This window comes from Chrysemys picta, chromosome 4 (genome assembly GCF_011386835.1).
Source record: "Chrysemys picta bellii isolate R12L10 chromosome 4, ASM1138683v2, whole genome shotgun sequence".
In the NCBI taxonomy this organism is placed as follows: Eukaryota; Metazoa; Chordata; order Testudines; family Emydidae; genus Chrysemys; species Chrysemys picta.
In genome coordinates, this window is record NC_088794.1 from 126,675,581 (window position 1) to 126,689,675 (window position 14,095).

Sequence of the window (14,095 nt, forward strand, 5' to 3'; positions counted from 1 at the left end):
AGTATAATCATGTTACAGAACCATGTTATAGCCTTGTTGCAATCAGATGTCAGGCTCTAGGACCATATACGGAGATGCACTATATATTCATCTGACAGTTTATGTATGTTGGTAGACAGACAAGATGGGTCTCATTAGCTCGACTCAAGGAGTGTTAAATGCTAAAGTAAGAGAGAGACAGGAACAGGAAACTCTGCATAGAAAAGCCTAGTCAATCCACTTGTGCAGGAGCTTGGGAGCTAAATCTTGTGTTTTGTATATACAGTCCTGTCTTAGGGCTTTGCTACTTTAATCAAAAAATGAATGTGAACCCCAACAGTGAGTACATTTGGAAAATAGTCTGTCTGTGAGTGAGTGAGGTGATTAGTGCACCCATTTATATGAGGTATTGCTAGGGTGACCAGATCACCCAGGTCAAATATCGGGGCAGAGCAAAAAAAAAACCAACCCCCCCCCCCCTCCACAAGCGCTGGAGGGAGGCCCCGGAGACGCAGGGGGAGCGCGGGGCCGGGGTGAGTGAGAGTCCGGCCTGGCCCCGAGCGCAGGCAGGACTCAGTCGGGCGGTACCTGGAGGGAGAGGGGGGGGCGGCCCGCAGGGCCAGGCGGTGGCTGTTCTCCCCACCTGGGCAGCGGGACTTGGGAGCAGCCGCTGCTGCAGCTCCCACTGCCACAGGGGGAGGAAGCGGCTGATGGCCAAGCTCGGCGGCTGCGGCTCTGGCGCCCAGGCCCGAACCCCCCGAGCCCGGGCCTGTTGCGGGGACCCAGCAGCGCGCACGCTGCGCCAAGCCCCTGGCCAGTCGTGTCTGGGCTGGCTGCCCAGTTGGTGCAATCCTGCGGCGGCCCCGGGGCAGAGGCATGGCCGGACTCTCTCTCACCCCGGCCCCGTGCTCCCACTGCGTCTCCGGGGCCTCCCTCCAGCGCTTGTGGAGGGAGAAGGAATGGCGAGCCTGGGGAAGAGGCGGGGATTTGGGGAGGGAGCCAATGGGGGGAGGAGGGGGTGGAGTCGGGGCGGGGGATGGGGGATGCAAGCACTTCTGGGCTCCGGAGCATTTGCTTATTTGTCCAGTGTACCTACCTAACATCGGTCGAGATGCGGGACAAACAAGCAAATATCGGGACAGTCCCGATAAAATCGGGACGTCTGGTCACCCTAGGTATCGCTAAGCCAAAGTATTTAAAAATCATGTCAGGCCAACAAAATCATGAGATTGACTGACTTAAAAATCATGAGATTAAAAAAAATGTGGATAATTTTTATTAGCCTCCTGATAGTGGAACCTTTAGAGATGACATTTTCAAGCTTTTCTGTGCAATTATGAGAGCTAGAAACTTACTTTCTCAAAGAGATATGAGAGTCTCGGGTGATCACATGACTCCGGGACCTGGGAATTGAAGAATAACACCTAATATCAAAAGACTCATGATAAGATCATGAGAGTTGGCAAATGTAGCTGGTTAACTAACATGGGTATAAGTTTGTTTGGTCCTGTTTGTACATCCATGATCAAACTATGTTATAACACACGAGTGTCCGAGCATGATATATTTTGTAATATGAGCAGGCCCTGTGCACACTACAGTTCAGACTGTGCTAGCCAGAGCTGTTTTTAAACACACCTCTTGCTAACACATTTTCCCCATCTAGCTAAACAGGGTCTCATTACAGGATGAACCATTTTACATCACTGAGCATTTTTGTTTGGAAAATGGTTTATAACATAGTTATGCCTTGGAGAAAATTTTCAAAAGTGCGTAAGTGATTTAGGAGCTTACATGCTTTTTTCAAAAGTGATTCAGGCAGTTAGGAGCGAATTGACTTTCAATGCAATAAATGTAAAGTTGTATTAATTGAACAATCTATTAAAAGAGTAAAATGTGCTCGCATCCTTCAGTACTAGGACGGTATTTAAGCAAGAGATGTGCAACATTCAGTTGTTTTATAGTTCAAAATCCATTTGCCTGGCTAACTGATCCCGCCCCCCCCCCCCAACAATTTTTTTTTGCATTGCCTCACAATATAACACGACCTAAAGGCCCAGTTTTTGCCTTAATTTGCTCTTGTGCAAACCTGTTGATAAAAATTATTGTAACTGAAGGCAGAATTTGATCCGCTGAGCTACATTTTATAGGTAAGGCGTGAACACACGTGTGTTGATGCACGTCCTCAGTTTCTACACACGAAAAAGGTATTTAGAAACCACAGCAGACATTGATACGTATATTGTCTCTGCAACTTAATTGGGGAGGTTTGAAAATGTTGCCAATAGTCTGTTTTGAAATGATAAATAAAATAGTGGCAGTGTTGTAGTAAATGACTCATCATGCTGATACCATGCAAAGAGCTAACGAAATAGCAAACTTCCTGAAAGCTTTCTAGGTGATTGTGGAAACTCCCTGCAGGCCCTCATTTCCCTTCACCTTCCCAGAATTTAAGTTGCTGTTGTAGTATGACAATTGCTAACGTAAGTGGAGCTGATTTTCTTGTTGGTGCACTAAAATCTAAATGAATATTCATTTCAGGTGATGGACTATAACATTAACCTGGGAAAACATCTCCTTCCATTAGTGGTTCAGGTGCTGAAGTATTGCACTTGTCCTCAACTAAGACATTACTTCCAGCAGCCTCCCCGCTGCTCCCTCTGGTCCATCAAACCTCACATTCGGCAGATGTGGTTAAAGGCGTTACTTGTCATCCTTTACAAGGTTTGTTGTCTTGAAGCGGTGCTGTTATCTTAACATTCACATTTCACTCTAAATTTTGTTTCAAATGATGCCTAAGCCTACTAAAACCAAAAGGGATTAGAGGGAAACATTTTTCTCTCTCTCTCAGTTTGTTTACTTTGGGTATTTAATTTCAATTTGTGTAAAATTAGTTTCACTGTTCATCCTGTATAGTCAACTAACTAGTCAGTTTCCCCCATTGTTGATGTGGATTTTTCACCTAACAGCTTGAGCAAGAAAAATGTTTTTGAATACAGGAAAATGGGTTGTAAAACCACAAAACTGGCAGGTGGACTCAGATGTAATATCTGATGTTACTTAAAAAATTGACTACATTTTAAGTTAATAGTGTCAATTTACCAACTGGAGTTCTTAATTCACATAATGTTTTTATGTGAGTTGTAAAGAACATAACTTCAGTAAAGTATCTACTGGAGCTGAGATCTGAAGCTTTGACAGTAATTTGACATACAGAACACAATTCTGGTGGTTAGATTTGACATGCCTGAAAATGGAGAAATTGGAAATCAGTGAAATAGCAAATATTTTGCAAATAGATCTGGTAAGACCTCTTGAGGTATCATTAACAGGCTGCTTTATCATATAAAAACCAAGGAAATCATATATTAAAGTATCCTCATAGGTAATTCTTCAAAATGTTTTATCTATAAACCAGTTTCTTTTTATAAAGCATTCTTTACAAAGTGGAGGAATATTTCTGCTTTCTAGCATGTATTTAGAAACATAAGATCATAGGTGTGCCAAGGGCCACCAGAAGACAATATGTTTGGCTATTTCTATATTATTACCTAAATATTTATTCAAGGGAAGGGCCTACTGTAGACAAATCAAGAGGAAAAGTTAGTTTTTAAGGTAAAATCTTTTTATTTCACTGAATAGTATCCGTACAGAGACTGTGACATCAGCAAGATTGTGTTGCATCTGATCTACATAACAGTCAACACACTCAACGCCCAGTACCACAGCTGCAAGCCACATGCCACAGCCGGTCCTTTGTACAGTGACAACAGTAACATAAGCCGATACAGTGAAAAGGAAAAAGGTATTTTAAATATTTAAATTTCTGCACTAGCCACTGATTTAATTAATTAAGCCAGGGGTGATGAGGGAGTGTGATCTAGCAGATAGAGGTAGGACTGAGAGTCAGATTCCTGGATTCTATTCCCAGCTTTTTCTGTCTGCTCTTAAGAAGGTGAGCTAATTTCTCTGCACCTCAGTTTACCAGTTATGAAATCGGTACAGTAATACAGGGGCATATTTGGAGTTGATTTTCTTGTTGGTGCACTAAAATCTAAATGAATATTCATTTCAGTGATGGAGTGTAACATTAGTGTTTGGAAAAGTGGCTTGATATCCCTGGGTAAGAACCTATACAATTGCAAATTTTATTATTATAAATCAATTTGATAATTTCTTAGAGGGGTTCTATTGATGATAAAACATAGCTGCTTTTAGGGAATGTGTTATTACCTTCTTACCTGACAAAGACTCTTCCTGGTGTGCAGCAATCTTTTTTTCCTGCATGAGAAAAATACTTACAGAGGGGCAAATTTACCCGCAGTTTCTAAAACCTTTCTTTTACTGAGTGTGGGCTGGGTACCTAGAGTTTATCCAGTTTCACTGTGATTAAAATCTACTTAAGACTTTTGTGAAAGACTATACCTGCAGGATAAAAGACAAAATGAGTAAAATTAGAATGAGTTTTCTGCCCACTCAGTCATTTTATTTATGTCAGTACCTTTTCTGCTTTTCTGCATGTTGCTTAGTGCTTGGCATTTTGAAAAGTTGAATGATAAACGTGTCTGTCAAAGAGAGGCCAAAATTCTCATTTACACTAAGGCTACCTTACACCACTCTGCAAGTGTAAAGGGGCCCTCAAATGGTTGTGAATTATATATTTTATATTTACAACAACTTTAAGACACCTTTATGCTTCTAGGGCAGCACAAAGTGTTACTGAGAATCAGGCTCAGAATATTTTGTTTCTTCAGATGACTCTGGACTAATTTCCCCATCTGTTTGTCTTTCCCTTGATCTGTACAAGTAAGCTATAGTGATAGGGAGAACTGGCAATATGCTAGCCTGTAAAATGGAATCAAATTTGAGGGCTGAGATTTAGTAATTCTAAAGGACGTTTTTAAGGGATGTCTAGATACTTGTGGAATCGTGGTCTAGGAGAATGGGCAGTTTGTAAGTATTGAAGAAACCCTGAGTTCTAATCTTGTCTCTGCTATGGACCTAGACCCACTGTGTGGCCTTGGACCACACTTCATCTTAGTTTCATCTTATGTAAAGTAGGGAGAATACTACTTACCTACTTTGCCAGACTTTTGGGAAGTGCTTTGCAATGCACAAATGAAATGGTCTTTATATGGACAAACTGTTACTATATTAGCACAGAGTATTATTATTATTAAACTGAGGGATGAATCTCATCCTGTGCTTACTAGTGTGTGTGTGTGTGTGTGGTCTACTGATTAACAGTCATATTTAGCCTCCAATAATGCATATGCCACTATCATCAGCAAATGCTAGGCAGGGGTACATTTTGCTCCTGCTCAAAGGACTAGCAATAGGAATAATCCTATCTCAGTCAGCACTAGTCCTGATGCAGAGGATGCATTTGCCCAGCATCCACCATCTCTCCCAACATCTCTGCTGTACTTCACTGTACTAGTTGTGACAGGTCTGTTGACTTCAGTGGAGCTGCAGTAATTTATGCCAGCTGAGGATCTCGCCGTATACTGTGCATGGCGAATGCTACAAGAAGCATTAATTGCTTAGAAAAACATCTATTCCTTACTTTTCAGACCTTAATCGTTCAAGCTGTAAAGTGTTTTTTGAATGGTATTACCGTGATATGTGTTTCTTTACAAGCCAATAGAATGTTTTGAATTTTCTACTTTAAAAACTGATGTGTAGCAGCTGAGGATTTGGTCCTTTGGCTCTGTCTCTTGTGCAAGACCAGTCTCTGAAGAATAATAATGATTTTCTTTCCCAAGCAGAGGAAGACAGTGTCTTTGATGAATCTGATATTCATGAAACCCCAACTGGACCCTGCAGTAAAGAGTCGCAAACATTCTTTGCAAGACTGAAAAGAATTGGTGGCAGCAAAATGGTGAAATATCAACCAGTTGAGATGAATGCCCAGAGAAGTATGAATTCTTTTATCAGAGTTAATTTGTGAAGAAATATGATAATCTGCTGCTTGTGTCATGCTAAAACCTTAATTTATGTATACTTTGTCACTATGCATCATTTTAATATTCTCATTCACACACTCGTAGGAATTTGATTTTCAGAGAATGAGTGCTCAGTACTTTCCAGAAATAAGGCCTCTTTAAGGCATCTTATGTTGGGCCACAAAATCAATAGTTTCTTGTTAAAACGTGACACTATAATATATAGAAAAACTATTTAAAGGTCAGTTTGAGAAGTTTCTAAATTTTTCCTCTTCTACTAATGACTAAACTGGCATTGGTTGAAATTTTCAGTTGAAGCTTCTCTTTTGACAGAAGTTGGCTTTTGATGAAATGGAAATTTTTGTGGAAATAATGCCAATGTTGTTGAAAATGTTTTGGTTTCCATTGCTTAAAAAAATCAGTTATTGTTTGCCCAAACCTGAAAAATGTTCAGTTTTCAATTTTTTGGTTTTTAAATGACCCTTTTTTATGTGGCAAAAAATTATTTTTCTGACCATCTCTAGGCTGAACATTTGGAGTAATTTTTCCTTCTGTTTTTGGCGTTGGGTTTCCAAGGCAGAATGATCTATAGTACCAATGACCAGGGCTCCTTGGTACTACAGCAGTGCTACAGCAAAATAAAATATTTCTAAAAACGTTTTCCTCTAACATATATGCCATATACTGAATACAGGGCGGTATGGGGTAAAGGTGATATTGATGTATATTTGGGATGACCCACATAACTACGGCGTGGCTTCACCACTCATAAGTAATGCAGCCGTCCCAAATGGATGCCAATAAAACCTTTTCACCACACCGTCTTTTATTCAATATATAGCACCAAATAGACCCTATCAAGGGCACATTTGGTGGAAGCTGAGAATTTGCTTTTACAATCTAGTGGTCTGAGTAAAGTGATCTGGGCAGTGGCTTTTTTGTTGCCTGTAGCAAAATTCTTTGTAGTGTGACTCTGAGATTAAAGAAATCTCAGATGATTTTGATTGAAGCTTAACTGTCATAACACTGGGTTTGTATCTGAAATGTCAGTCGTGTGCTGAACTATGAGATGACGACATGATTTCTGCCAAAAATCTCCAAGTAAAATAGTACTAGCTTTTTCTGTTTTAATCAGGTGAAATAGAACTGGCTGAATATAGAGAAACTGGGGCGTTACAAGACAGCATTCTACACTGTGTGAGAGAAGAAAGCATTCAGAAAAAAAAACTGCGCTCTCTAAAACAAAAATCTCTTGATATAGGGAATGCAGACTCCCTGTTGTTTTCATTAGATGAACATCGTAGGAAGTCCTGCATAGACCGGTGTGACTTAGATAAACCACCCACCACTGCTGCTTACACCATGCATAGACAGAATGATTATGGACGACCTAGACAGAATTCTTCTACCAGGACTGAAAATACAGAGACACAAGAGAATCCTTCTGTCATGGAAAGCTTCCGGGAAATAAGGAGACCTGTCATACCAGAAGTCAGGCTAAACTGCATGGAAACATATGAAGTAAAAGTGGATTCTCCAGTGAAACCTCCTGTTCTTAAAGAGGATTTAGATCTGATAGATTTGTCCTCTGACTCAACATCAGGGCCTGACAAGCATTCAATCCTTTCCACTTCAGACAGTGACTCTCTAGTCTTTGAACCACTTCCTCCCCTGAGAATAGTGGAGAGTGATGAAGAAGAAGAAACAACAAACCAATTAAACGATGGTGTCTCTGGCAAAACTGCTGTGTCATCTCCCACATCTCTCATCAGTGCCTCTGCCCTCAGCCTCAGTGCAACCCGCCTCGTGCAGTTCAGCATTGAGGATTGCTCCAAAGACTTTACATCTAAGGATGTTAGCAATAATGTTTCATTAGGAAAAAAGGAAATCCCCTCCACAGCTCCCAAAGATCAAAAAGACTTTGAAGAGTTAGCTAAGCCAGAGGAGCTTCAAGATGTGTCCTGTGGGAGCCCACTAACACTTAAGCAAAAGCGAGACCTATTGCAAAAGTCATTTGCACTCCCTGAGATGTCCCTTGATGATAACTCTGAGCTTAGCGTGGAAGAAATTAAACCTTGTGGACCAGTTCCAAGTTCAAATGTAAAAACTGTCCTTATTAAGGTTCCTGAAGACTCTGAAAACCAAACAGAACCTGATAAGCTTGATGCCAACACAGAATCTGATACAGAACAGAAACAGGAGGAAGAAGCTGAGGAGTCAGAATTTAAGATTCAGATTGTTCCCAGGCAGAGAAAACAGAGAAAGATTGCTGTGAGTGCTATACAGAGAGAATACCTTGACATTTCCTTCAACGTTCTAGACAAGCTGGGGGAACAGAAAGAGACAGGTGAGGACAACCACAAACCAAACCAAAAGCTGTTATTACTTATTAAGTTTTCAGTAATGTATCTGTTTGATCACTCAGTCCTGTTTACATGCCAGACAGTAGGATATAAAATATCAGAACTGATCTCATATAGATGTACCCTTCCAGAGTGTCTGCTTCTCAGTGAATTTGCTGCCAAAGGTGTTGGAATCAATTAGGAATGTACTCTCTACACAAGTATCATGTATGGGTGATGGCATATCTAAAAGAGATGCTCTAGTTCAACCACAAGTGTTGTTGGGCTTGATATAGGAATTAGTGGGTGAAATTCTATGGCGTGTGTCAGGAGGTTGGACTAGATGATCACAATTGTCTCTTCTTGCCTTAAAATCTATCAATGTAATCTGTACAACATTCACTCGCTGTTCTTAGAACTTATTTCCTCTGCAGGCTGCAATCAATAGATAGCAAGAAGATTGTATAGACTAGGACTTTTGGAATCTAATTCCAAGTCAGCTTTGGTTTGAGTTCAGCCTCTCTTTTGAAACCAGTAGAGATTTGCTTGAAGTTTGTTCTTCACAAAATGTTCCCATGAAATACTTTTGTTTTTGCTGTATCTGGATATCCATGAGCTTTATTAGTCCATCATTTGTGGTATGTTTCAAGTTCAGCCCCAGTTTATTGGGAGAGATCACATGATCTTTCTGCTGTAGCCCTGATTGATTGAACTGATCTCAACACAAAGTATTTTCATTTGGTTTCTCCACAAGACAGAAGTTATATGCTCTGATCCAACTAGAAAAGCCAGAAAGAATTTAAAAAAATGTATGGTGGCCCCTTCTTCTCTCTGACTTTGGAGGCAGTGGCCTAGTACCATCAGTATTTTTCAGTTATTGAGGACTTATTGCTCAGTTGGGGTCACACACAATAATTAATGATATCACAGGTTTAAAAGGTAAAATATCCCTACGACTAGAATTATCTTGTTGCATGAGAAGTGAAGCCTAGTTTCTGAGTATGTCTAGCTCCACCTCCTGTAATTGCCCTTCCATCCCCCCATTAATGAGAACAGTCTCATTATTTTATGTTATAGGTGATGTGATAACTAGATTCCAGTTTTGCAAGGGTAAATGTGTTTAACTGCGATCAGTGTCGGTGTTCTGTCAGGGCTGAAGCCTTGTCCCACTTGTGGTTCCAGTGAGCCAAAGAGCCAGTGCAACCAGGTGAAAATGAACCAACTGATCCTAAACCCTTTGTACAGGTTTGCAAAGGGAGGTGTCCACGGGAAAACTGGGTTTGTTCAGACTCAACCCCTTTTTCACCATTAGAGCCTGGCCTGCAAATCTATGAGAATCAGGTTTCACACGTACATTCACAAACATCTGTTGAACTGGAATGGTTGTCACAGCTCTGACACACATCAGAGATGTTAGCATCATGCCTAGTGTCAAAATATTTAGCCACTGAAGAGCAACATGAGTATGCATTGCTGAGTGTATTATTATACAGCCGCATAAAACATTCACAATGTCCCATTAAATGACCTTGGTTTATAATGCTGTATGTTGCTGGTAGTGACCAGAATGAGTTACATATCTTATTATCTAAGGGCTTTGTTTCTTTTATCATCCTGATCAGTTTACTAGTTTTTGAATACATTTATTACAGTTTAGGAAAGTAGGGTTGATGTGGTTATCGTAATTTGCTGGTTACAGTTTCAAGCACCTATTGCAAAATGCTGAAACTTGCATGCTTTAATATCTTTGGAAAGGATTCTGACATAATTGGTTTCCCAGTGGAATATCCAGATGATCTGTTTCTTCAAATGAGCAATCCATGGGTTCCTGCTTGAGATTTTTTTATAATAATATATAAGTTCACATTTTCTTAGTTATTTTGTGCTTGCACAAGACAGCTAGTAATGCCTGGAGAAACTTTGGGTTTGTCTCTTCCAGTTTTGATAACTTCAGCTGGTCAGAAATCATGAGATTATCTTAAAATCATGAGATTTAAAAAAAAATCATATATTTGGGATTCTTTTCCAGTTTTTTTAACCTTTAGGATGCATATTTTCAAGCTTTTCTCTGCAACTCTGATGGCAGTAAATTTTTTTTTTTAATGAAAGCGGAGATTCTCACACAATCAAATAACTTTAGGAACTGAGGCTTCAAGAATAATACCAAATATTGCAAGAGTTGTGGCATTCTGTCATTTACACTGGATTTACACCAGGGTTACTCCATTGACTTCCATTAAGTTAGCCCTGATGTACACTTTGTAACTGAGATCAGTCAGGTGCTTTATGTACATTTATTCATTATAGTATGTACTATATATGAATAGTCTCCAAGAGGCTTATCCACAAATCTCCTTTAAAAAGTGATTTAGAAACAATTTCCTGTGCACCTGTAACATCACCACATGTGTATAGCCACTGGAGGTGCCAGATGGCAAATGGAACATTGAAAAGATGTGAAAATGGCAAATCAGAGAAGGAAGCTGATGAAAAAATGTTCTCTGATTTTTAAATAATGCACTCAGAGTTTAAGCACCATTTCCATTTGCAGATCCCACTGCTAAAGGACTTTCAACTCTGGAAATGCCAAGAGAATCATCTTCTGCTCCAACACTTGAAGCAGGTGTGCCAGAGACAAGTAGTCACTCTTCCATATCAAGTAAGTTTTCCCCTAGATTGAAGAACTGAAACTCAATTCCTGCATTTGTACATCTAATATGCATCAGCATCTGGAACATTATCTTCCTCCAAACTTTACGTGACTGGAAGCATATTTGTGTGGTGCATTGTTAGATTTGCAATTAAGAACTACAAGGTTTATTGTGACATAGCAAACTTCATGAACATTGATTTGCTGCATATGCATTGTACAACCTTAAGCAATAAGTGGAATTTTGAGGAGGTGGTAGCTGAACTCAGCCTTTTGCTGAAGTTGTGTGTGCACTTTGACTGAGATGTAGCATTATCTAGTTGTCTAAGCACAGGAACAGGAGATAGAAACTCCCCAGAATTCTATTACTAGCTATGTGGTCTCAGAAAAGCTACTTAACCAATTGTAAACCAGAGATAATAATAACTACACTGCAGGAGAGCTGTGAGCGTTAATCATTTAAATTAGTGAAGTTCTTTGAAGATTTTGGGCCTGATGCAAATCCGATGTGACTGCACTGGAGCCAATGGTGTTACACTGATGCAAATGGGGTTTAAGTGAGAGGAGAAACAGGCCCATAGGGTGCTATAAAAATGCTGAGTATTAATTTATTTAGTGATATCCAAGAACCACTGACTTAAGTGGAACTAATATCAGGCCTATAAAAGGAAGGATGGTCTTGAGGTTAGGACACCAGTCTAGGACTCAGGAAGAGCTGGAATCAGTTCTCCAACTGTACTACCAACTTCCAGTGTGACCTTGGGCAGGGCCAGATTTACAAAGTATTTAGGCAGCTAAAGATGCAGCTAGGCACTTAGGGGGGTTTCCAAAAGCACCTAAATTGGGGCAGGTTAGCCGCTGAATTCCCACTGATGTCATTAGACATGAGGCACCTACCCTGCTGAGATGCTTGTGTGAACCCCACTAGGTACCTTTCTGCATCATTAGGCACCTAAAGACCTCTGTAAATCTGGCCCTTTTTGTCTCTGTGTCTCAGTTTCCATCTGTAAAATGGGGATAAAAATGTTTTCTTTGTCTTTCTTGTCTATTTAGCTTTTGAGATCTTTGGAGCAGGGGCTGTCTCTTGCTATGGGTTTGTTCAGTGTTCAGTACAGTGGGGCCTTGATCTCTGTTGAGGGCACTACTCATTGCTGTAATACGAATACATAATTATACTTAGGCTGCTGGTTTATAGACGCATACATTGTCAAACAATCCTGATCATGAAAAATTCCCATAGAGCCTGTCTTCTCCCATAGGAATTTCCACAGACAAAAAGAAACATAGGGGCAGATCCTCAGCTGATACACATTGTCCTAACTCCAACTGAATTATTATGACAATTTACAGCAGCTGAGGATCTGCTCCCTAGACTTTTTCAACTTATTGGTAGAAAACAGATCATGGAAATAATGTTTCTATTGGTACAATCATACTACATGAAATGTCACATGCTTTTCTGTAGCAACCGACTTGGCTCCAATACAGTTCAGACTTTGACTCCCTCAGGGAACAGATGGGCAGGATCTCCTGGGAGAATAACATGACGGGGAAAGGAGTCCAGGAGAACTGGCTGTATTTTAAAGAATCCTTATTGAGGTTGCAGGAACAAACCATCCCGATGTGTAGAAAGAATAGTAAATATGGCAGGCGATCAGCTTGGCTTAACAGTGAAATCCTTGCTGATCTTAATGGGGAAAAAAGAAGCTTACAAGAAGTGGAAGATTGGACAAATGGCCGGGGAGGAGTATAAAAATATTGCTCAGGCATGCAGGAGTGAAATCAGGAAGGCCAAATCACACTTGGAGTTGCAGCTAGCAAGAGATGTTAAGAGTAACAAGAAGGGTTTCTTCAGGTATGTTAGCAACAAGAAGAAAGTCAAGGAAAGTGTGGGCCCCTTACTGAAGGAGGGAGGCAACTAGTGACAGAGGATGTGGAAAAAGCTAATGTACTCAATGCTTTTTTTGCCTCTGTCTTCACAAACAAGGTCAGCTCCCAGACTGCTGCACTGGGCAGCACAGTATGGGGAGGAGGTGACCAGCCCTCTGTGGAGAAAGAAGTGGTTTGGGACTATTTAGAAAAACTGGATGAGCACAAGTTCATGGGGCCGGATGTACTGCATCCGAGGGTGCTAAAGGAGTTGGCGGATGTGATTGCAGAGCCATTGGCCATTATCTTTGAAAACTCATGGCGATCGGGGGAGGTCACGGATGACTGGAAAAAGGCTAATGTAGTGCCCATCTTTAAAAAAGGGAAGAAGGAGGATCCGGGGAACTACAGGCCAGTCAGCCTCACCTCAGTCCCTGGAAAAATCATGGAGCAGGTCCTCAAGGAATTAATTCTGAAGCACTTAGAGGAGAGGAAAGTGATCAGGAACAGTGAGCATGGATTCACCAAGAGCAAGTCATGCCTGACTAAACTAATTGCCTTCTATGAGGAGATAACTGGGTCTGTGGATGAGGGGAAAGCAGTGGATGTGTTATTCCTTGACTTTAGCAAAGCTTTTGATATGGTCTTCCACAGTATTCTTGCTGGCAAGTTAAAGAAGTATGGGCTGGATGAATGGACTATAAGGTGGATAGAAAGCTGGCTAGATCGTCGGGCTCAACGGGTAGTGATCAATGGCTCCATGTCTAGTTGGCAGCCGGTTTCAAGTGGAGTGGTCCAAGGGCCTGGGGCCGGTTTTGTTCAATATCTTCATTAATGATCTGGAGGATGGTGTGGACTGCACTCTCAGCAAGTTTGCAGATGACACTAAACTGGGAGGAGTGGTAGATACGCCGGAGGGCAGGGATAGGATACAGAGGGACCTAGACAAATTAGAGGATTGGGCCAAAAGAAACCTGATGAGGTTCAACAAGGACAAGTGCAGAGTCCTGCACTTGGGACGGAAGAATCCCATTCACTGTTACAGACTAGGGACCGAATGGCTAGGCAGCAGTTCTGCAGAAAAGGACCTAGGGGTTACAGTGGACGAGAAGCTGGATATGCGTCAACAGTGTGCCCTTGTTGCCAAGAAGGCTAACAGCATTTTGGGCTGTATAAATAGGGGCATTGCCAGCAGATCGAGGGATGTGATCATTCCCCTCTATTCGACATTGGTGAGGCCTCATCTGGAGTTCTGTGTCCAGTTTTGGTCTCCCCACTACAGAAGGGATGTGGACAAATTGGAGGGAGTC

General features: G+C 41.1%; 1 protein-coding gene across 16 annotated transcripts in view; it reads left to right on the forward strand.

Annotated features, from left to right (window-relative positions):
• Positions 1-14,095, forward strand: part of UNC79 (unc-79 homolog, NALCN channel complex subunit) — a 144,316-nt gene that overhangs the window by 71,298 nt on the left and 58,923 nt on the right. For 10 of the 16 annotated variants that reach the window (XM_065593523.1, XM_042858643.2, XM_042858646.2 and 7 more), the window contains 5 exons: positions 2,521-2,703; positions 3,622-3,784; positions 5,745-5,897; positions 7,060-8,271; positions 10,818-10,925. In XM_065593523.1, coding sequence (XP_065449595.1) covers positions 2,521-2,703; positions 3,622-3,784; positions 5,745-5,897; positions 7,060-8,271; positions 10,818-10,925 — 1,819 coding nt within the window. The remainder of the gene's footprint in view (positions 1-2,520; positions 2,704-3,621; positions 3,785-5,744; positions 5,898-7,059; positions 8,272-10,817; positions 10,926-14,095) is intronic. The other 6 variants (XM_065593522.1, XM_042858644.2, XM_024103135.3 and 3 more) reach the window with 2 other exon arrangements.